The following is a 24147-nucleotide window of genomic DNA, read 5'->3' on the forward strand; positions in this document are numbered from 1 at the left end:
TTCAGTTTATTTATATATTTATATACATATATTATACATGTCTTTGAAAGAACAGACTCATTTAGCGGTTTCTTTACCAGAAATTGTTTATCATATTTTATCATTTCTTATAAATCATCCACTATCATCATTATGCCAAGAAGAATCAAAAAAGAAAGTATATACAGACATATATCCTTGTTTAATCGTTAATCGTCTTTGGCATGATTGTGCAAGCCGTATTTTATGGAGAAATGTATTCTTTGAAAATGGAGATGGGGATTTAGAATCATTGATAGATTTTGCTTCTGTTATTGGAGCTCGACCTACATCTTTGCTCTTTCCAAACTTCTTATCAACGCTATCAAATGATGCTGCACTATTAGCAGTAGGATTGTCGACTGTAAATTCAAATGAATCTATCCATTTATTATCATCAAGTCGTTCCTCATCTGTATCTAGTATATCTACATCATCTACCATTCATACCTCCTCTGAGGACTCCTTTATAAATTTGGAACAAAATAATTATCATCATGAATATGTCATCACTGATAAACAGATATCACCCGAATATGTCTTTACAGAAATAGAACATATCAAATGTCTCAACACATATTACCAATGCAAGTTTACAAGGGCAGCTCGCTTAGAGACTTACCGCAACTCCTTACGATCACTCTGCATCCGTAAAATTAAACAAAAGACACTTAATAAGCCACTTTATCAAATAGGTCAATATGCCACTAAACTTAAATACCTTGACATTTATATTTGTGATTACTTGTCTAATGACGCATTGACTCCCTTCTTGGTTCATAAACAACTGACGTTTTTATCCTTAGCAGGTTGTCATCAGATTACAGATGACGCGATATTGAACGTTGCCAAGTATTGCCACGATTTAGAGCATTTGGATTTAAGAGCTTGTGGACAAGTTTCAGATATTTCCTTATCAGCCATAGCCTTTCATTGTCCCAGACTAAAGCATTTGAATGTAGGCCGCATTAGGGACCATGAGCGGGTTTCGTATAAATCGATTTCATTAATGGCGAAGCATACACAGGTGACTGTTTTAGGACTAGCAGGATGTGATGTAGATGATTCTTGTATACAATCGCTGGCTAAACATTGTAATCAAGGACTTGAGCGTATATCCGTTAATAGCTGTTCAAAGATTACAAATGCTTCCATCTATGCTTGTATTCGTTATTGTCCCAACTTGTCTGTTTTTGAAATGAAAGAATGTCACAAGATAACAGATTGGGAAGCTGTAGCAGAACTAGTTCAGAGAAAAGTATTATTGACTTTATGTGAACAACAAAATAAGGCTTATATGGAATGGGCTCGAGCACGAGGTCGAAGACAAGAAGTTAAATCGCCTTTAAAATATTAACAAATTTATTTACACCCTCATTGTTTGTTCCTGCAAAAAAAAAAAAAAAAAAAAAAAAAAAAAAAAAAAAAAAAAAAAAATAATACCTCAGATCCCCTTATCATTCTTTGCATATTGATAATTTTCATATAAAAACAATATTATTGATCAAGGGATTAAAAAGGGGAATAATGACTATTTTTATTATGTAATGTTCTCCATGTGAGTTTTTTATTGGTAGTTTTTTTTTTGTTTTAAGGAACTGCATAAACAGTTTTTCTTTACTTTTCTTTTTTTTTTCCTTATCATGACTTTATTTTTGCTTTATATCATTTCTACATTTGCCATAATTAATCAGGCATATCAGATACAACATAAGCCCTTCTTTTCAAATAGCCGCAATCAACAGTTAAATACTTTGAAACTAAAAAGTGTTTATCATCGTACTCCATGTCTTTTTAGAAAATTAAATGTTGAAGACAATTTATCCATTCAAACAGAAATTTCGGTGAAAAGTAAACTTTCAATCATTAGCCGACCTAATGCCATTGATGTTGAAGAATTACTAAAGTTGAGAAATATATCATCAGGACAATTAGCTAGATGGACTAAAATCCGTAATGAAGTAAGACCGACCTATCTAGAGTCAGCCTTAGATCTTGTACCAGACGTTACTGATAGAGCCACCATACTAGCTTTAGCTATGATGACAAACAATGCTTATTTGGATATTAATTTGAATGATACAGAATGGTATGATATTGAGCCACCTTGGCAATTGGTAACAAGCAACAATGAATAATAACATAGTCAGATATACATATATATATACATATAGATATTCATGTTTATAATAGAATAATTCGTTTGGTTGGGATTCTGATGGTATTCGAGGCCATATTTTTGCTAATGACGACGATTCTTTGATTGTTATCAGTATAAAAGGTACAAGTGCAGGATTATGGACAGGTGGACCAACAGGAGAAAAAGATAAGCTTAATGTAAATGTGAGTATAACTTATTTTACTAGTTACTCACTGCTTTTCTTACAGGATAATATGTTGTTTTCTTGTTGTTGTGCAAGGATTAGTAGAGCTTGGACACCAGTATGTAATTGTTTTAAAGGAAACGAATACAAATGCGAATTGAGTTGTTTACAAAAGAATATCGACCAATCCGAATTATATTATGACCATGCACTGGTAAAGTATTTAGGCATGTATATATAATATATATATATATATATTTGACTAACAAAATTTCATAATAATATAGGATATATACAAAGATGTTTACGGGAAATATAAAACCAGTTCAATATGGATTACAGGTCATTCTTTAGGTGGTGCATTAGCTAGTTTAGTTGGACAAACATTTGGGGTTCCTGCTGTTACGTTTGAAATACCCGGAGATAGATTAGCATCCACTAGACTACATTTGCCACATAGTCCTGGTATTAATTTACCAATTTGGCATTTTGGTCATACAGCAGATCCTATCTTTGTTGGTGTATGCACAGTAAGATCTTTTATTTATTTATTTATTTATTTTTTGATATGATTGGATATATGATTTATAATATGTTACTAGGGTCCTTCTAGTAGTTGTTGGTATGGTGGATATGCTATGGAATCTCGTTGTCATACAGGTAAAGTATGTATTTGGGATACAGTAAAGGAAAATGGATGGAGAGTAGATATTAGGTTACATCGAATACATGATGTTATCGAAAATATCTTAAAACAACCTGATTCATTTCCTTTACCCCACTGTGTTGAAGAAGAAGATTGTGCAGATTGTGGCTTATGGGACTTTTATGATGAAAGAGATGTTCCATTCACCACTACTGACGCAACTCTAAACAGTAAAGCAACGATTCCTCCTATCATGAATTTATGACGAGCAAGTTAATAATAAATAAAGAAGAGCAAAAAAAATCATTTATTCATTTATAATGCTTAAAAATCAGACCCTGTTACTTTTAGCTGTAGTCTACGAAGTAGGATTTAAATTGACAGTTTACGTCGTTCATTCATATATGTATATAAAAAAAAGCGTGTTGCAGGTTCATAATGATAGTCACGCATCAAGCAAGCTGCATAATAAGAATTCAAAACCAGTTTTGCTTTCTCTCCTTTTCTTCTTCTTCTTCCTATTTTTATCTCATTAAAATGGAAACTAATAATACTTTAAATGTAAGCAAGCAACAAAATATAAAATCAACAATGAAATCAGATTTGGAGTCGAATGTGATTTTACTTGATTTTAAGGATGTAGATCAATTTGATTTTCAAAAAGTAATTCCGGATGATGATGTATGTAACTATTCTTCCTCAGATGAATTTGAAGATGCTTCAAGTACAAAAGTTGATAGCATAGAGAACTCGGATTTGCAGCAATACGGATCGTTACAAGGTATAAAAATATACAATAATGAGGATTGTCAAACCCCAAGCTTACCGAAACAAGTAAGTAGCAGTAACAGTAGCAGTAGCAATAGTCGTAGTAGTGACTCTTTCATAAAATCAACTCAAACACGACAAGATTCAATCGTTGAAAATAATAATAGTGCATTGCTAGTTAGTTATTATGATAAATTATTAGCTAAATTCACTTCAAGAAAAGGAAATCATAACTTTACTAAACAAATACAGTTAAAGGAGGAAACTAGTCATAATTTAGAATTATTAAAAGAAGAACAGCAGGAAGATGTAGATTGGGGTATAACTGTATATATTTATTTATTTATTTATTTACATCTATATGAGAACTTTTTACATATTAACTGTTTTCTTTTTATATGTATATATAAAGCATTTTGGACATCTGTTATATTTAATTTCAATCATGTCAACAAAACAGAACATACTAAGCTTCGTTTACAATTAAGTAACGGTATGCCACCTCAATTACGCGGTAAATTATGGAGAATATTTTCTGATTCTGAAACTGATAATGACTTGATCGAGAATGAATATCGTGAATTACTTGATAAGACAAGTCCATACGAAAAATTAATGAAGAGAGATGTCTCACGAGCATTTCCAAATTTACCTTTCTTTAAGGAAAAAGATGGACAGCAGATGCTATTTAATGTGATAAAGGCTTATAGTTTATTTGATCAAAATGTTGGTTATTGTCAGGGCATACATTTTGTTGTGGGCTGCCTTTTATTACATGTAATATATATGCATATAGAAAAGGAGAGGGGGGAGGGGAGGGAGGTAGAAAAAAAAGAGCGCGAGTCACTTATATATATATTACTAGATGCCCGATGAAGCTGCTTTTAGTGTACTTATTAAATTAATGACTCAATATGGATTAAGAGGACATTTTACGCCTCAAATGGAAACTTTACATGAACGAATGTATCAATTTAATCAACTCTTAAAGATGCATGTACCTCAAGTATTTCATCATTTAGATGCTCAAGGCGTATTACCTAGCATGTATGCTTCACAATGGTTTATGACTTTATTTGCTTATCGATGTCCTCTAGATTTAGTTTACCGGGTCTTTGATCTTCTATTTGTGGAGGGCTCTCAAGTCATTCTTCATTTTACTTTGGCTCTAATGAAAAAGAATCAGCAAACAATTTTAAGTCTAGAATTTGAAAACTTATTAGAATTCTTTTCTAATCATGTTTTTGATGTATACAAGGTATTATACAAAAAAAGTAGAAATGATTCATATAAACACATAGTACTTATTGTTATCATTATTTAGGATGATGCTTTCCAATTTGTTCAAGATGCATATACTTTCGACATTTCATTACGCTTATTATCTAAACTTTCAAAACAATATCAGGTTAAAGCAAAAAAGGAGGCTAAAATCCAGTCTATTGAAGATGATATAAAACGTGAAAATATTAAATTACAAAAGCAATTGACAGAGTTACAACACTCTTACAAGACATTGGAATTAGAGCATCAAGAGGTAGCACAACAGTTAATTCAAGCAAAGATAAATAGGGTGAATTTAGATGTTGAAAATCAACAGCTAAAACATGAATTATCAGTCATGAAGGTAAAAGTGGAGAAAATAAAGACATCTGTTAATGGTAAGCAGCAACAAAAGTTTGAGGAATTAGTGAAACAAAATGCATATCTTATCGAAACGAATACAATTCTTGAAGATAAATTATCTGAATTAGAAGTAGACCTTATTTAGATGATATTATAATGAATATAAAACAAGAATTGAATAAAGGCCTTATTTTTTTTTTAAAAAAAAAATTATCTGTCTATTTTATTATTATTATGATGATTTGGCTAAACCAATATCCTTTTCAATAAGCTGAGCAGCAATTGGATGGTAAAAGGACTTGTGCTTCAAATAAGTATCTTTAGCCAATTGAGCTCCATTCTTTGCTTGATGAAGAAGACGATAAAGAGGACGAACAAACTTCATACGACCTTGCTCAGTAATGAACTTGACAACCTCAGGATAGATTGGTTCATAACTTGTCATCAAACATAATTGCTGCCAACGAAGACGTAAATCTGCATTATGATTGGGAGTAAAGTTATAGAGCTCATCCATTTTTTTAATCAAATGATGTGGTAAAGGCTCAGTATCAGTTAATTTTTCCAAGAAAACAATCTTTTGACCGGCAGAAAAGTTTTCAATGTCCTTTGAAGAGAAAGAAGATAAGTCTTGATCTTCGCGAGCCTTGTCCCAACGCTTTGCAAGATCGATACAAGCATCAGCAAGTGTAGTATCAAAGTCAGGATCCACTGGTGGCATACCTGGCTTATTAATCCAAGCATCAAAATCAATTGTATTTAACTTTTCAATCATAGCAGGACCATGTGTCTTTTCCATATATTGGAATAAGAAATCTTTCCAATCTTGAGTAGAAATAGATTTAGAAGCGAAATGTTCAACATAGGCTTTCATATAAGGTTCAAAGATAGCAGGACCACCAACAACCTTTTCAATATGATATAAAAGATTGAAACCCTTTTCTATTATCAAGTAGTAATAATTCATTATTAAGATAATTCCTTAATAAAAGACTCTAATCAAAACGCTTACCATAAGGGACCTTTGAAAAAAAGTCATCTGGATCTGCACCATTACGAAGGTCAGGATTCAAGACTGTCTTGGGAGAATCCTTACCAAATAATTCAACACTTTCCTGTAACGCCTTAAGGCCTATATATATACATATGTATATATGTTATGATTAAAAAAAAAAACATTGAACTATACAAAACCGCATGTATATACGTACCACTTAAAGCTTCAAATTGTCTTGTAGCTTCACCATTAAGACGACCAAGAATTTTACGTTCAATAAAAACAGTCCATCCTTCGTTTAACCAATAATGTTTCTATTGTTATTTTGTAAGTAAATGATCAAATAAAATAGTAGATGCTAGGGATAAAGATAACTTACCCAAGAATTAGTGGTGACTAAATTACCCATCCAACTATGAGCAATCTCATGAGCAATTACATTGACAGCACTTTTATCCCCAGCCAACAATGTTGGAGTAACAAAGGTAAGACAAGGATTCTAGAATAGTAAACCAATGCATTTAATAAAAGAATTATTAGTATACAACTCAAAAAGGCATACTTACTTCCATGCCACCATAAGGAAAAGAAGGAGGAAGAACTAATAGATCATAACGACCCCATTCATAAGGAGTTAATAAAGCTTCACCAGTGGCCACAAATGATTCAGTATCCTATAAAATACTTAATATACATTCTCTTTCTTTATCTCTTTATATATATGCATATATCTTTAATGCTTATACTTTACAGAAAATTCCCAAGCAGCTTGTTCAATCATTTCAGGTTCACACCAAACAGTGCTACGAGGACCAATTTCACGACCTACTAAATTACCGACAGCAATAGCAATCAAGTAAGAAGGAATAGTGGTCTTTTGACTAAAGTGATATGTCTTGAAGCCATCAGTATCTTCATCGACACCAGTTAAAAGAGCAGACATAACAACAGGGAGACGAGATTTAACGGAAGCTGAATAAGTTACTTTGACGGAAGGTGAATCTTGACAAGGAATCATGGCACGACCGTGGATCTTGATTATAAATTATAATAATTAATACGGGACTATCTATACTTTCTATTATGTACTTACAGCCTCACTTTGAGAGAATAAATAAGGATGTTTACCACCAAGAGTTTGTCTATGTAGCAAAATAGATGTTAAAGAATAAACACATTTACAAAACATAATAAATTCATACTCAGGTGTTAAGAATTGAACAGCAGTACACTTTTCAGTTGTAGAATAATTAATTTTAATTTGAAAGTTTGTTCCTGCCTTTTCAACTTTAGGTAAATCGATTATCAAAGCAGATCCCAAGCTTGCATATCTTTCAGCTACTTGAAACTAAAAAAAAAAAAAAAAAAAAAAAAAAAAAAAAAAGAATGGAAGGTTAAGAAGCATGACAAATTGCTTAATTTTTATTAAAATTACATTCAACTTTTGCTCGCCAAAAGAAACTGATTCAATATCCAAATAACTAGTATCCAAAATAACTTTATCAACATCATCTATCAAAGTAACTAAATCTAAAACAACATTTCCGTAAATATTTTGATTGTCAAAATCAACATTCCAATTCAAGTGAACATGAGTTGTCTTGACTTGGTCGAGATTTGCCTGTGTGCTTAAATCAATAGTCGATGATGGGACACACATCTGGTATAAATAAAGTAAAGTGGAAAGAAAGAAAAGTAAAATAGCTGAAAAAACACGAAACATGATATAAATTTTTTTTTTTTTGGAAAAATTTATTTCATATACAAGAATTAAGCTTTCCTTTTTGAGAATAATTTCCCTTTTTTGTAAATGATGAAGCACCATTGATTATTAAAAAAAAAAAAGAAAAAGAAAAAAAAAATACATGCATACACATACATATTTTTTTGAGGCAATACAGTGAACGCAGCATCAAATTGCGGGTTTCTCCTCAAAAATCAAATCGCGGTTTTTTTGTGAAGCGAAAAGGATTTATATGATCATAAGGGTTCTTTATTTCTACACTTTTCGAATTGATTACAAGAGTGTTGTATAAAAGCTTTCACATGTTGAATAGGAACATTGTTGCATGCATCTGTAATCTTTGTCTTGAGATCTTCATCATCAGAAAACGTGCCCCTCTTGACCTTGTTCTTTACAACTAGACCAAAATTGCTCAATTGGGTTTTAGCTCAGGTGAATATGGGGGGAAGATATATGCTTCTATAGCCTCTTAAAGTGATCAATTCGTCAATATCACTATGTATATGAATAGGTGCATTGTCCATAACAATATAAAAGCCGTTCATAAAAAAAAAAAAAGAGGTAAGCATAAACAAAAGGTTAAAATATAAGTAGAGAAAAACTATCATGTGATTGGATAAAATATATAATGACTTTTTTTTTTTTTAATCCCGCACTTTGAATAATTATTTCCCACACTTTCATTTGGATTACGTGTTCTTTTCTTTCTATAACTTTTATTTTCTTATGACTGGATTGCAGACACTCTTAGAAGTTCGGACCAGAGTTAAGAGAGTAAGAGTTAAGTTTGCAGTTGTGGTGCTTTGTTGTCTTGTGACTGACCGCAGGAGCTCTCTCTACTGGATTGCCCAAGTCAGAGTCAGGACAATGTTGGATTGACGCTTTGGGATCTGGGGTGCTTTTCTTACCTTTTGACTGGATTGCAGACGCTCTTAGAAGCTCGGACCAGAGTTTTGGTTGGGAATGCAGTAGTGTCAATACTTCTAGTGCTTCAATCAACTGATGACTGGATCGCAGACGCTCTCAGAAGCTCGGACCAGAGTTCTTTTGATGACAATTGTAAGCTTGTTGGGATCTGGGGGTTGGGAATATACTGTCTTCACCTTCTCGTGGTTATTCCTGTCAGTAGAGGTTCTAGACCTTGAAGCTGAGAAAGACATCTTTTTATAAAGTCAGTGTTGATAAGATAAAGATAACAAAAGAATAAGACAGAATAAATCTGTGAAAACTTTGTATAAAGCTTTTATTATCAATAAAAAATTTAAAATAAAACTTAAAAACTTAATTTTTTTTAGAAGATGAGTGCAAGATGGATCCTAATTTATATCTTGTGGAGAACGGGTTACTTCGCGTCAGGAACAGAATGAAAGAATAATTTTTCATAGAATAATTAAAGTTACTGTGTTTGAGCTCTAGTCTTTGCCCTGACTGAGAATTCATCTCAGTTAACTCTAATAAATATTAAATTATTGGTGCTTGGTCTAGCCGGTTATTTTCCTTGAAACCAAATAATGAAATCTCGTATGCTTATACTTATGAAAGATATAGGGAAGATGCTTTGTATTATATTCATTCCTTACTATACTACTTGAATAAATGTCATTATATTGTATAGTGTATAGATAGTATATGATTATATTTATAAGTTAGTATATTAGACAATATTATAATAATAATGTGTATATATAACTAATAGGTATAATCTATAATTCATATATCTTTATACTATGTTTTGCTTATTATTATTTCGTAAAGTTAGTATTTATTATAATATTGTTTTTTCTCATCACAAGAATGTCTTATAAACTGAAATCAACTAATATTGTATGCATAAAGTGTACAACTAATAACTATAATATCATTCGGCCCTTCATGACTCTGATCTGTATATTATAATATATTATGTAATACATCATTATATATACACAGCAGCCAGTCTAGATGCCTGGTTTCTTGTTATTTGCTTGAAAACTTTATTTTGACAACGTTTATTATTATAGAAATACTACATAATCCTGATATAGACAAAAAGCTTACGGTAGCATTTTCTTAGTAAAAATTCTAAGTATAGTAATAGTTGTGCCGCTGCCAAGAAGTGTATTTATTAGGAAGAAGTCGATTTGGCGACAAAAGCCTGTTATCAGTATTAATAATATGATGTATGTAGATGATGTGTTACCATGTATGTTGGATCGAAATGCCTATCAATTGACACTAATTAAACATAACTTGATTAGCCCATTAATTCATTATAAATCGAATTGCTAGGAAAGTAAAGTTGATTAATAAACTCTTCATTGATTTTATAATTAATTTACAATATCAAACTATTGTTATTAAAAGCCTGTAAATATTATTTTAATAATATAGCATGTAGAAAAAAAAAACTGTGTATCTATAGTAATGACCTATATTGCCAGATTAGATTTTTTACAAAGATGAATTTTTAAAAATCGGGTTTTCTCATTTATCTCGAGCGATATTAGCATAAAACGACTCTTAACATTTTCAAAGCATATCAGATCTTTGTAAAGAAATTTTATAATATTTTCATGGCGTCTTCACTTCATTTAAAATCGAAAAAAAAAAGCATAGAATGGATCTTTGTTGTTTTTCTGCCCTTGAATGCGAACCTCATCAGGATTTCAGCAACAAGGTCACTAGTTGTAGGGTAAGTAACTAAATTGTAAATTAGCGAAGTTTTTTCTGATTGGCTTTTTTGAATAAAGATGATTTTATTGTGTTCCAAATGACCATCCTTTCGAATGTTTCGTTTTTCTTTGATAATAGACGTCAGTTACATCCCCTCTTTAATATATAGATTTTGCTTTCTTCTGCGTTAGTATCGTCTTATAGATCAACTATTTTTTGTCCAAGCTCGTTAGGAACACTTTCCTTTCAATAGTTGGACCACGGCTACGTTTTTCAACTTCTTCTTGCCCAACCCGTTTAACCCTAACAGGATCAATAACGTAAACTTGTTGGAATATATCGAGTCTTTTTGAAGATGTTACTGGAAATCCTCAGTACGATCGAATACTTCAACTGGCAATTTTTAACGTTTCTTGTAATTGCTTCTGCGTCGGCATCTCTATTTTACATAACAATCCACATATTACAAATACTAATACCTTGAAATTTGGTTCAATAACACAGTACATATCATCTTTGACATATCTTCTGAAGTGGAGTTTTCAGTATCATCATTGGAACATGCTTCGTTATTGATTGTTCATGTTCAGTTATTAATGCTTTAACTTGAGACAAGGCGTTTTATAGCGTGCCTCGAGCAGCTTTTGTTTGATACTTTCCTCAATGCTTTTGCCAGCAATATCATTTTTTAGAAAATTAAAAGAATGAGTTGCACAAAGAGCACTTTCTAATACATATAGTGCTCTTAATTATTGTTTCCTTTTGCCTTTAATAGTTCAAATAATAAAAAAAAGAAACAAAGAATAATGCTTATTAGTAAGTATTGGGTCTATACATACTTTTTTGTAAAAATTCTGAGCAAAAACTCAAGAAATCCGACTTAATAAAGAAAGACATTTGCTCCTCTGGCAAGAAGCCAACGTCTGAGTATGTATTGAAGATAAAGATCTTTGAGTAATCAAAGAGTGCGGCCTACAAGGAACATGTATACAGCCAGAAATGCCCGAAATCCCCCTTTTTTTTTCGCATGAAATACTATTATTCATATTTATAAGACAATGGTAAGTAAAACTATTGATGTAAAGGAGAAGGATATCAAATAAAATGATTCATAAAATAATGTAACTTTACATAAATAAATACATATACGATTAAGAATTATTTTATTTATAACAAAAAATTTTATAACAAAAATTTGAACAACCCATGTGAGCACATAATACTGGCGTATTGGATTGCCCGGGTCAGTTCGAGAAAGAATAAAAATGTACTAAAAAACCTTTTGATAGGCAAAAGGGTAAAAAAGAAAGAGAAGGGAAGAGGAAAAGCAAGATATATCAATAAATACTAGATTCAGAGTTACGTAGCTAGTTTACAAGTTTTGTACTAAGGGGGCAGTTTCTGGAGGAAGTTTGTCATGATGAAGATAGTCAAGTTCAAAAAGTATAAGGCACATAGAAGGCCAACGAATCGTCCAGGCGGAAAAGACAGATGAGTTGAAAGCTGATGAGATTGGTGGCCTGCGTTTTTGTTTATTTGGCAGCTTACTCAAGAGGAAGGACAAAGGGTCGGGTTCGGTCAAAGGCATCTGTAATCGTCGATGCATATGTAGACACCATATAGCATGGGATCTTGTGAACAATGCATTAGGATGATAGATGCACGGTTTAGGGGCACCACCAGGTAACCAACTTAGAAGCCAGCGGACTATTCGGTTGCGTTCTGCATTTGACATAGGTAACCAGAGGATAGGATCGATACCTAGGGTAGGACGGCAGGCAGACAAGAGAACGGCATTCTTACTGTTTCGTCGATCACCAAGATTATCTTTCAGGTATGCTTTACTGATACCAGCAAAAGCACGAGGATCATAAATATTATCGTCAAAAGAAGCAGTATACCGTTGCCAGATAGGTGTTTTCGAAAGCTTATACCATTGAGAATGGCTTGAAGAGGGGCGTATATGTGGTAAAAACTTGGAAACAAGAGTATCGTTCGGAGAGTAGATAGACCGAAGTAAGAATTTAGCTTGCAGGAGGTGAACACGTTCCTTCATTGTGGGCAGGTTGACCAAGTGCAACATAACTTTAGTTGAGGACCGAGTACTACCGCCAAAAATTTTTCGGATACATTGTGTTTGACATGCTTCTAATTTTGTGATTTGAGTAGCAGAGACCGAGTTAATAGCGAGGCCATATTCAAGCTGAGCACGTACTATTTGAATGTAAAAACGGACAGAGAGAAGCTGATCAAAACCTTTGTGATTGACACCGAGGGACGTCATTTGATTCATAGTTTGAAGCGCCTTATTAATATTGTTCTGCACTAATTCAGCTGTGTTCAAGAGACCACCAGAGCTAATAGAGATACCCAAGTAGGAAAAGGATGTCTGACGAGGTAGTGTAGTGCCATACAGAGAATAAGAACAACTATCAGAACTAGGAGCCAGTATAGCACATTTCAGTGGATTCCAGCGATAACCTAAGCGTTGACTATGCTCTTGTAAATTATTACACTATTTCCGGAAATTATTCGTTCATAAAAAAATAAAAATTTCGTTCACAAAAGAAAAAAAAATAGTTTACAAAAAGATTTTGAATTTCATTTGTTTTTAGTGAACGAAATAAGCAAAACATTAAACTATCTTTCGATTCAAGCAATCATTAAACTTATCAACAGAGTAGTGGCAGAAACCTTGAAAGTCACTGAGCAAAATATTGTTGTATGAATCTCGGATTCTTGATGTCATTGTCTCTTCCTCCAATAACTTTTTTCGCTTAAGTTTACTTTTGACTACTGACCAAAATTGTTCAATAGGGTTCAATTCGGGTGAGTAAGAAGGAAGATATATGCAACGATATCCACAACCTTCAATATACTTCTGTATATCTTCGTGCTTATGAATGGGGGCATTATCTATTACCAGATAATAGTCCTTAAATTCTGGATATAAGTCTATGGCATCTAAACAGCTAGCAATGAAGTTGAAATAATGACCAGTAACTGTGTCCCCTTTCGTTGCTTGTTTAGGAACAGGTTTACTTCCCTCTGCTTTTCTTTTTTTTATTTGGAGCCTGAATTTTTGGTCGTCTTACTCTAATATTAACTACGCCATGTGCACATATGGCACCTAGTATAGTTGTTGTTTTTGCCCTAGTTTTAGGCACAACAACTACAGCCCTTTTTCCTTTTCTAGACCAAGCTACTGATCTCTTCATGTTAATATGAAACGCAGCTTCATCTATGAAAACGCAATTGCTGAAATAATCCATATCAGTTTCAAGTATCTTTTTCACCCAGTGGTACCGCTCCTCAATTTTTTCAGGACTATTTCTTTCTATTGAGTGGAAATGAGCTCATTTAAGGGTGATATTGCATTTCTTGGTTACAAAGTTATGAACTGCTGATTTTTTTATTTCAATACCGGGGAATTGACTAGTGAGACTTTCTATCATTTCTTCCAATGTAGAAGATGACTTTTCGTCAATGAAATTGATCAGAAACTGTTTATGTTACTCTGTAAGAACAGGAGGTCTACCAGCTTTTCTACCACTTCCAGTTTGTCTCAGGCTCATTTCTTCATCCCCAGCAAGCTCGGCTTTCTTTTTCCAAGTTTGTGCTGTACTTTGAGGCACTTTTATTTCCTCAGCAGCGGCACGTACACTCATCCCTTTCTCATAAATAAGGTAAAAAAAGTAGCTTTTGACTTCAGGCTTATAAGTTCGGTATGTTTTTTTTATTTCCGTTATTATCTTTTTTTTTATTCGTCCTTCGTAACCACTTGTTCAATCTTGGCAGGTTTTTCAGGTGGCTTCAAGTCCAAGTACATGCCGTAATTAGTAACATCCTCAAGAGGATATTCTAATTCATCAACTTTCATCTCAAGAACTGCAACTTGTTCGCCTTCTTCATTGTGAAGGTTTCCTTTACCATCTTCATGTAAAAAATGGTCCATTGTTAAAAAAAATTTTTTTTCGAAAAATGAACGAGATTATTTCCTGCGAGTAACCAATTTTAAAATCTTTTTGTGAACGATTTTTTATTTTTTTCTAATAATTTTTTTTATTTTTTTTATGAACGAATAATTTCCGGGAATAGTGTATTAAACAAGGGAGAGAGGGATTTCACCGGTCAAATCGTCATTGCTATCATCGTCATCATCAATCAATTTTTTTCTCTTCCTGTCATCGAGCACTTTTATATTATTTTGCATAATATGTTTGCCGGTGTAGGCAAGTTCAAGCAAAGGGATAAAATCCACTGCAAAATTTTTTGTCTTGACAGGGTATATTAAACGAGAGGATCTTACAACTCTCGAAATCAAATTCCCGAAGGGCATGTCCACAACAAGAAGTTCCATGTGAAGACCTAATAGTAAACTATCATTTTAGCAAACTTTTTTTTTTTTTTGCCTTATAAAGTGGTTTAACATTAAATACTGTAACTTACCCATCATCAAATAGCCTACTGTACACAGACTATTAGCTTTATCAGGATTTACAAAAATTTGAGAAATCAACATGTCTCTTAATGTTTTCGGCAATTTTTTAAATCCGTCATTCAAATATTTATTATCAATTTTAGACACATCTCCTTTTCCAGCTTCACATGCCCCAAGTTTGGTATTGTCCGCGATGAATATGACATCTATTTTCGAGCCCATGGCTTTTCTCTCTCTGGGCGTGATTGCCTCCAAACTTCTTTTTTTATTTTTTTCCATGCTAGTTGCGATACTACAAGGCTCTCCAAGTTTAATAGTAATTTTACGATCTTTGAACAACTTGTAGACAAATTCCCATACTTCGTGCAGCATGTTTCCTTCCAAGTATTCCTTCAGGTTTAGTTGGTTTTGATGATAATAAAAAAGCTCACACGCTGATACAACACTCTGCTGTACCCATCTTTCGTTGAAATATTTACCAAGAGGAAATTTGCGCTCTAAGGCATGGTCATAGTAATCGCTCGCTGTTGTAAATTCTTCATTTTCAAATGATGACAAGTATGTTTGCAGTTCTTCTGGAATATCCACTCGTAATTTGGTATTGTAATTCTTCGCCTCTTTAAGCTCTTTTTTGGTGAAATAGGTATCCCAAACTGGGTCTGAAGTGTCAAAAATGTACGAGTGCACTGGGTGCTCGAATATAGAGTCGGTTGCTAAACGTAGCATGCATTCGCTGATTTTCTTCCCTGTTGATAGGGTGCCCTTATCTTTTTCTTCTATTTTATTATAAAATTCAATGACGAGCGCTTTTTCAGCTGAGGTTAAAACTCGATTCGAGGAGGCAGAGGAAGTTGAGGATTCTGATCTATGCTTATGTTGTTCTCTTGTTCGCTTTTCTTTAATTTCTGCTACGATGCTAGGCCAAATATTGTTGTTGTCGTCTTTTCCAACAGTATACTTCAAGTCGTTTGCAATCTTTTTGAACTTGGTCTTCCAGGAACCTCTAAAATCATTAAGATTCTGATTGTTGTATTTGTCAATTATAAATGTCTTCATGTCGATCAAGAAATCTTCATAAGTAACTGTGTTGACATCTTTTACAATGTTTATTAAAGAAGATGCAATCTCTAACGACGTAAGAAAGAAGAATTAGTTATCACTTGCTTTATTTTATTTAGCTACATTCGATTTTGCTTACCGTCATAGTACAAGGCTCTGTCTGACATTTCAGGTGAATGAGAAGTAGTGTATTTATAGGATGTAGAAATAAGTTTTTCGTATTGATAGTATATAGCAAGACTAATCGTGTGTTAGTCTGATTGACTTCTGATTGACTGGAAAGGGTTGGAACTTAGATTTGAGAAGTGAACGCTGTAAAGGACAACGATTAAGAAAGAATTGAAAAAGAAAAACGCATAACTGAAGTAACGAATTTGTATCAAATTTAAGCACAGACCAATTATTAAAGTTGTTCCTGAATTTACAATATTAAATGGACTTATTTGCTGTTCAAGTCTCTCAGTGTATACCATCACAGTATCATATGGTACAGTACAAATAAAAATGCTTTTATTATTGAACTTTTTAATACACATAAGCTTTCTTTTTTTCCGCGTCGTAAGGTCAACTGGTTTATGGTAATTTAAGTCTATTGATATAAAATTTGCAATAATCAAACTCGCTTACTATTTCATCATATGTGTATAAAGAACACACCAACTCAATAATCTTACAATGTTGGCTATCAGAAGCCCAATTGTAAATCAATTGAAAGGAAAATGTTTTTTTTTTTTTTTTTTTTTTTTTTTTTTTTTTTTTTTTTTTTAAAAAAAAAAAAAAACCAACAGCTTTTATTTACTATTTGAATCAAAATATAGAAGTGTTAAGTAGTTTATGACAAAGAGAAAAAGGTGTCGAGCTGCTCAGAGATTCAGTGAAAACTTAATTCACCAGTACTATTTTTAACACGTTTCTCTTCCAAAATTCTCAATGCCTCGTCTTTGCTATAGTTGTTATTGGTAATAAAGGCTTTAATTTTTTTTATGACCTTTTGACGGCGCTGATAAAACTATGACTCCTTTGAAGATCCTCTCCATTTCTTGACTCCGTATACTTTGTCAAGATCACAAACGGGGTGACAACCTGGAAGTCCGTCAAACCATATGCGCCAAAGAGTTGGCAAAGTTTCTGCATTTCTAAATACTTGTATCGTAAGGTCTAGAGCATGTGTATCATTTACACCGGACCCTGATTCTGAAGACAAGTGGTGGTGATGGTAATCTACTTGGGACGAAGCAGAGCTGGAAGGGAAAGAAAGGGATATTCGACTTGGCAGCTCTGCATCATTTTCAATTATTGATGAAGAAATATTCGTTGAAGGAACCTCCCCTAAAGAAATGCTCACCTCTTCTTGGTGCGAATCCTGTTGAGGAGAAACAGCAGAGGACGATTGTTCTGGTTGTTGTTACTGAGATTGGCTAGGTATGTTTAGCCGAACATTTAATGCAGCGCCCTTCGTTACTATCTGATTCCATTGCTGCATTATGGAGTGAGCCTCCGTATTTACGCGGAGAAAAGGCCCCAGATGCTTGAAAACAGAAGCAGTGAAGGCTTAGAAGGATTGCACAATCGCCGTCAATGACTGTACCTGATATTAGTCAATGTTGTTACTTGTGTTTTTAAGTCTTTCAGGTGGCTTTCAACGTGAGGCACAGCTCTTTGTAGCAAAAGATCAGAAGATTCTTCAGTAGTTTCAAGGGCATGATTTAAATCATTAGGAGTAAAGTATACAAAGTTTATAAGATTCCACTTAAATTTTGATTAATCAATTCATGTTTATGTACCTTTCAAACTGTAAGTATAATGGATCTTGAAACAAAGGATTATTTCAAAGAAGGTGATCGGGAAACTTTTTCTTCATAATTGCAGAATCTTGAAGAAAAATGATACGCAGTTGCGTTAAGAGTTGGAAAAATCCGTCTGCTGCTGCTGATGCTTATTTAGTTTCGTCTTTGTTAAGTTTTTCTACCCAATAATTCAGGCGAGGGAACACCTTTTTGTATAATTCTTCTGGAGGCAAAACTGTGACACGAACCAAATAATATTGACCAGCATCTTTTGTAAAGCCCGCTAAAATTCTCAAAGCTTCTGTTGGCAAATGGGTTAGATAGCTAGTTGTCCAAGCGGGGCTATTCCATCGGCCCAATCGACGGATTGCTGCTTCGCTAGTACCTAGCATTTCTGCCATCTGCCATTCTTGATCCAGACCCTCTCATTGCATGAGTTTTGGCATTGCTATGAAATCCCACTGCCTTGAATGCCTCTTTCATACAGTGGAGATGGTGATCATATGATATAGCTTTCTTGGGATTGAGTTTGAACCTAGTAAGTTTAAAATCAAACCAATCTCTGTTTTCATTAAATTCTGGGAAAGCTTCACCGGCAATGTGCCAACGATAGAAGAGATAGAAAGAGAGCATCATTTGGGGACAGATATAAACGTTTTTGTTGCGTAAACGACCAGCAAACTCTAGACGTCCTTCTTGGTTTGTTTTTCCTTGTTTGAGAACCATAACGAGAGCATGGCAAGGTGTGATAGCCTCGTTTTCAAGTAGCATTGCCTGTAGATCTGGAAACTCCATCATTCTAAGACTTTCTCCATGAAGTAACACAAAGTGCTGCAAAAGAAAAGTAAATCCATTTCTTCAGTCTTCTTGGGTTTTAGTCTCGAAATAATAATTGACAAGCTGTTCCATTTGAGCCGAAGTAGAATAACCGTCAGCTGCAGTGCCCACAGTACGAACAATATAGTTGTCACGACGGTGTTTTTGATGCTCGTACTGTAAACGACGTACAAATGTCTCAACTAATTTATCGCGAGAATGGGTGCGGGCACTTTAAGGATCAGCGAGTGATTGTTCGTTGTATAAGTCCACAATAGCCTCAATGTACATTTTGACAGTCGCGAGATCTCCATGTTTAACTGATGCAATTGATGAGAATCACATTCTAATAGCTCATTCGTTAAGTTGTTATCATTGAGTATCTCTGAAATGAGCTCCTCTGAATGAACCAAATCCGAATCGGCAGGTAATATTAGGCCATTTTCTATACTTGTTTTATTTGGGGCATCTTCGTCTGTAACAGCATCACCAACTTCTTCATTGATATTTCTATTTTTTCTCTTGGTTCCTTTTCTATTCCAAATCAGTAAAATATCAGTGTTTACATCAAAAGCAATTGTTATTTCATTTAATTATTATCGTACTTTTTGTATTCTCTATTGATGACCTATTTAAAATAGTAAGTGGGAAGGGTGATTGATCTAACTTATGGAAGACTGATTTACCTGAGTAACTAAAAAATAGTGTAACTTTTTATCATCTACTATCTCATTCAATGGACCTGAGGAACAGTATCTATGACACCAATGTATGAATTCTTTTTTTTTTTTTTTTTTTTTTTTTTTTTTGTTTGCTTTGTAGGATTTGGTAGTATTCTTTGATGTATCTTTTTTTCGCCTTCTCAACAGTATCTTGAGCAGCTGCTTCAACACCTTGGGCATAAGCATAATGCTGATTCATAGTATCAATGTGCTGAGAAGACACCAAAGGTAGTGCAACATAATTATTCTGATCATTGACAAAACCACTATTGCTGCCTGTGGCTATCATACGTGCACAATTATTGTAATCTATGATATGAAAACTTTTGATTAACGTCCCTTTTCAAATATCTCAAGAAACTTAGTTGATTTTAAGACTTTACTATTTCTATTCATTCTGATTAAATAATAGTAATTGAAGAGAAAGAGGAAGGAAAAATGACAGATTAGGAATTAATTTTATTAGGATTTAATTTGCTTTATTATTGGATTGTTTATAAGAATTCGCTATCATTATCTATTTTCAGGCCCGCTATAATTGTTATCCATTTTCAAATCCGCTATAGGCTGGCGACTCGAGTCGACGACTCAGCTAATTCCAAACATAGATAATCCCTAAATATTTTTTATTTATTAGTTTCTAAAAAGCATGTAATGATAAAATTTTCAAGCAAAATAAAATAAACAAAATGAACTATCTAGTCTAGACTGGCTTTATAAAAAGATGTCTTTCTCAGCTTCAAGGTCTAGAACCTCTACTGACAGGAATAACCACGAGAAGGTGAAGACAGTATATTCCCAACCCCCAGATCCCAACAAGCTTACAATTGTCATCAAAAGAACTCTGGTCCGAGCTTCTGAGAGCGTCTGCGATCCAGTCATCAGTTGATTGAAGCACTAGAAGTATTGACACTACTGCATTCCCAACCAAAACTCTGGTCCGAGCTTCTAAGAGCGTCTGCAATCCAGTCAAAAGGTAAGAAAAGCACCCCAGATCCCAAAGCGTCAATCCAACATTGTCCTGACTCTGACTTGGGCAATCCAGTAGAGAGAGCTCCTGCGGTCAGTCACAAGACAACAAAGCACCACAACTGCAAACTTAACTCTTACTCTCTTAACTCTGGTCCGAACTTCTAAGAGTGTCTGCAATCCAGTCATAAGAAAATAAAAGTTATAGAAAGAAAAGAACACGTAATCCAAATGAAAGTGTGGGAAATAATTATTCAAAGTGCGGGATTAAAAAAAAAAAAAGTCATTATATATTTTATCCAATCACATGATAGTTTTTCTCTACTTATATTTTAACCTTTTGTTTATGCTTACCTCTTTTTTTTTTTTTATGAACGGCTTTTATATTGTTATGGACAATGCACCTATTCATATACATAGTGATATTGACGAATTGATCACTTTAAGAGGCTATAGAAGCATATATCTTCCCCCCATATTCACCTGAGCTAAAACCCAATTGAGCAATTTTGGTCTAGTTGTAAAGAACAAGGTCAAGAGGGGCACGTTTTCTGATGATGAAGATCTCAAGACAAAGATTACAGATGCATGCAACAATGTTCCTATTCAACATGTGAAAGCTTTTATACAACACTCTTGTAATCAATTCGAAAAGTGTAGAAATAAAGAACCCTTATGATCATATAAATCCTTTTCGCTTCACAAAAAAACCGCGATTTGATTTTTGAGGAGAAACCCGCAAACGGAGTATTGAAAAAGCCGCACTTTGAATAATTATTTCCCGCAATTTGATGCTGCGTTCACTGTATATACTTCTTAAGAATAAATGATTGCGTTCTGTTGCTCCCAATTGTAGATTACACCTGCTTGTATGAAGCTGAATTCAAGCAAGCAAGTAAGGAAGTGAATGCCTAGTTTTCTTTCCACAACATTCCACTATATCATTTAAAGTAGGAATAGGTGTATTATATATTACTGCATGATGGTCCTTTATTTTAGGGAAACCTTCTCAACTTGTTTAAAATTCCTTCAACAAAATTAATAGAATAACCTGTAATAGGGCAGATAGTTTGATTTTGTTTTTTTCCGGGCCTTATTCAAAATATATATGTATATAGATCTATATATACATATTTATATATATAACTGGCAAAGTAATAGGTGGGATTGACATTAATCTTAAATATAGATTATATAAGAAATAAATATAATAAGGAAAAACGAATATAAATTACTCTCGTCAATTATTCGTATTCTAAAGTTAGAATATTATCTATAAAAATCATCTCAGATAAAGGCGTCATTAACGTCTACCTGTAGAAATCAACATTAGTCCTACATAAAAGAAATTTTAACCCTTTATTATGATTATGCAAGACCAGCATCATATCTATTTTCCCAAAAGGCTTGTCGAGTATATAAAATACCGAGTAAAGGAGGACCTATGAACATACCAATCCAAAAGATAACATTACCTAGAGTTGGATTATTTTTAATGAAAGGCTGGCGTCCTAAATTGATTAAAGGAATTTGCGACATTTGTAAGCAAAATAAATACATTCTTAATTTTCTTGTTATAATGACCATGACCAATTCATGAAGACAGGAAGAAAATAAGAAAGTTAAAAAAGAAGCGCTTTGTTTTGATATCTTGTAATTGTCCATAGAGATAGCATATACGTGTCTTAACAGCCAATGATGTACTGGTTTATTCCATTTACGAGCATATTCATCAAAGGTGACACTAGAAAGGAGAATATTGATTATTGTTACAAAATAAAATGCAAATATAGAATTATACCTATTCCACCAGTCATCATAAAAATTTCTATCAGCAAATTTAGTAATTTCAGCAAACCAGTTAAGAATACATTCAAAGATAATATAGAACAGGAACATATAATTCATCATGAATGGAAATAAGACTTCTAATACAACGCGTATATCCGACATATTTGGATTATATAATTGAGGATAAATATATCTTTCAGTAGTAATGTATAGCAATAGAAACGTGCCAATAATGGCCGTTGTTTTCTCGAGTAAATATTTAGGCCTGATTCTATTATGTATGCTATCTTAGTAAATATATATATATATATATATATTTATATGAACAGTAGGAAATAGAACTTACCTGTCAATCCTCGGATATTCTAAACAATAAATTAAGGTTGGTACAGCTAGATAGTCTACATAATTCATTATAGTTAAATTTTCTGGATAATGAGTTTTGCCATGCGTAAGCTCTTCATTTAAAAACTTTATCTCAGATTCCATATTAGCTAACTCAGATTGATCTTTAAGAGAGTAACCCCTGCTATTCTCATCTCCTGCTGCTGTCTCTCGATCCTTAACCCATTTGGGTATCTTTTCCTTCAAGGAAATGAGTCTCCTGTACTTTGTCGCTAAATCACCATTCAGTTCTATATAAGAATGCATTTTCATCATCATCACTATTGTATGCAAAGTGAAAAACGTGGTTTGTGTCATCGGCCATTTTCTATATAAACACTAATTATTATCCTCTATCATCATCATCATCAGGGTTTTATTAATAATGCTCTTTTTATACCTCCAAAAGACCCAATATATATTACTGAACAAGAAAGCTGTCTGTAACGAATGTTGAAGAATGATACCAACTGGTTTACGTTTAATATAACCTTTCATCATCAACAATGCAAAAGGAATAACAAGAAAGGTTTGACTGATCATAAGGATATCTGCGATAAATAAAGCAACTGTATCTTTTGACATAAGCCTGAAAAAGCTTAAACTAAGTACAACGCCGTCTTGTTCATAACATCGAACTAATGTTAAAATCGTATAGAACCCCATAGCAATCCAAAATAATGTATAAAATCCTCTAAATGTATCTTTACTAGTCTCTGGATTTGTCGTATCAAAAGAGGACTGTCTTGCTTTAAAAGCAAGCCTATGTAATCGTTTAAAAGATTTTGATATTATTACTTCATCTTTTTTTTCATTTATGCTTAGTTTTGATGGTTTAATTGCTTCTCTTTCTTTAATAGCAAAGATACTGGTTTTTGAAACCACCATCTTTTTAATAGAGAGAGAGAGGGAGAAAAAGAAGAAAGTTAAAAGTTTTATTTAAAAAAAATAAATAAATAAAATAAAATAAAATAAAATAAAATAAAATAAAATAAAATAAAATAAAATAAAAATAAAAATAAAAGTTTATCAGATTAAATATGCCATTGTTAACCGCTCTTTAAAAGAACATTATGATAAATAGTAAGGTAGATGATTTTTAAAATTCCTCTCTTCTTTTCCCATAAAATGTGATAAATGTTTAACGTGCGAGTTTTTTGTTCCTTCTATAATGTGATATTATTTATTTTCCTGATAAAGAATTTGTACCTTTTTTTTTAATACGTTTCTCATAAGAAGCATATGATTTTTCTGTTTAAATTTATCATTCAAATATTAATAGTTTCCTTTTTAGAAGCTGTTTAACTCATATTTGTCTTCATGCCTTTTAATGTAAAATATTGAAATAAATAGGAAGTCGTTGTTGTATGGATACAAAATACACTAAAATGAACTGAATTTAA

General features: G+C 33.0%; 7 protein-coding genes across 7 annotated transcripts; 3 read left to right on the forward strand and 4 right to left on the reverse strand.

The window, feature by feature from the left end:
* Positions 1 to 33: 33 nt before the first annotated feature.
* On the forward strand, positions 34 to 1432 carry BX663DRAFT_522066 (uncharacterized protein). Its single transcript, XM_051529327.1, has one exon. It carries the CDS (start codon positions 38 to 40, stop codon positions 1373 to 1375), a length of 1338 nt encoding a protein of 445 aa, XP_051379265.1. The 5' UTR covers positions 34 to 37; the 3' UTR covers positions 1376 to 1432.
* Positions 1433 to 2060: 628 nt separating this feature from the next.
* On the forward strand, positions 2061 to 3253 carry BX663DRAFT_441660 (Alpha/Beta hydrolase protein; the record flags this gene model as incomplete). The annotated part of the gene is made up of 5 exons (XM_051523475.1): positions 2061 to 2135; positions 2212 to 2355; positions 2407 to 2556; positions 2630 to 2872; positions 2945 to 3253. The coding sequence occupies 5 exons, from the start codon at positions 2061 to 2063 to the stop codon at positions 3251 to 3253; spliced, it is 921 nt and encodes a 306-aa protein (XP_051379266.1).
* Positions 3254 to 3439: 186 nt separating this feature from the next.
* BX663DRAFT_522074 (rab-GTPase-TBC domain-containing protein) lies at positions 3440 to 5590 on the forward strand. Its single transcript, XM_051529328.1, has 3 exons — positions 3440 to 4533; positions 4622 to 5014; positions 5081 to 5590. Exons 1-3 carry the CDS (start codon positions 3526 to 3528, stop codon positions 5525 to 5527), a joined length of 1848 nt encoding a protein of 615 aa, XP_051379267.1. The 5' UTR covers positions 3440 to 3525; the 3' UTR covers positions 5528 to 5590.
* A 396-nt stretch (positions 5591 to 5986) lies between these two features.
* Positions 5987 to 8039, reverse strand: BX663DRAFT_412865 (peptidase family M1-domain-containing protein; the record flags this gene model as incomplete). Its single annotated transcript, XM_051522313.1, has 9 exons — positions 5987 to 6324; positions 6395 to 6514; positions 6594 to 6693; positions 6759 to 6878; positions 6946 to 7053; positions 7131 to 7412; positions 7473 to 7521; positions 7582 to 7727; positions 7815 to 8039. Coding segments are annotated over 9 exons (1488 nt in total), but the record flags the coding sequence as incomplete, so codon positions are not given.
* Positions 8040 to 14877: 6838 nt separating this feature from the next.
* BX663DRAFT_441618 (uncharacterized protein) lies at positions 14878 to 15942 on the reverse strand (the record flags this gene model as incomplete). Its single annotated transcript, XM_051523472.1, has 2 exons — positions 14878 to 15143; positions 15225 to 15942. 2 exons carry the CDS (start codon positions 15940 to 15942, stop codon positions 14878 to 14880), a joined length of 984 nt encoding a protein of 327 aa, XP_051379269.1.
* Positions 15943 to 18970: 3028 nt separating this feature from the next.
* Positions 18971 to 20006, reverse strand: BX663DRAFT_218166 (uncharacterized protein). The gene is made up of 3 exons (XM_051521782.1): positions 19565 to 20006; positions 19484 to 19506; positions 18971 to 19412 (listed from the first exon to the last, which is right to left on the reverse strand). Exons 1-3 carry the CDS (start codon positions 19784 to 19786, stop codon positions 19082 to 19084), a joined length of 576 nt encoding a protein of 191 aa, XP_051379270.1. The 5' UTR covers positions 19787 to 20006; the 3' UTR covers positions 18971 to 19081.
* Positions 20007 to 21627: 1621 nt separating this feature from the next.
* Positions 21628 to 23721, reverse strand: BX663DRAFT_522096 (MBOAT, membrane-bound O-acyltransferase family-domain-containing protein). The gene is made up of 4 exons (XM_051529329.1): positions 23145 to 23721; positions 22707 to 23072; positions 22371 to 22631; positions 21628 to 22313 (listed from the first exon to the last, which is right to left on the reverse strand). Exons 1-4 carry the CDS (start codon positions 23630 to 23632, stop codon positions 21938 to 21940), a joined length of 1491 nt encoding a protein of 496 aa, XP_051379271.1. The 5' UTR covers positions 23633 to 23721; the 3' UTR covers positions 21628 to 21937.
* Between the last annotated feature and the right edge of the window lie 426 nt (positions 23722 to 24147).

This window comes from Cokeromyces recurvatus (assembly GCF_025118155.1).
Source record: "Cokeromyces recurvatus strain NRRL 2243 chromosome Unknown BX663scaffold_32, whole genome shotgun sequence".
Classification (NCBI taxonomy): Eukaryota; Fungi; Mucoromycota; class Mucoromycetes; order Mucorales; family Mucoraceae; genus Cokeromyces; species Cokeromyces recurvatus.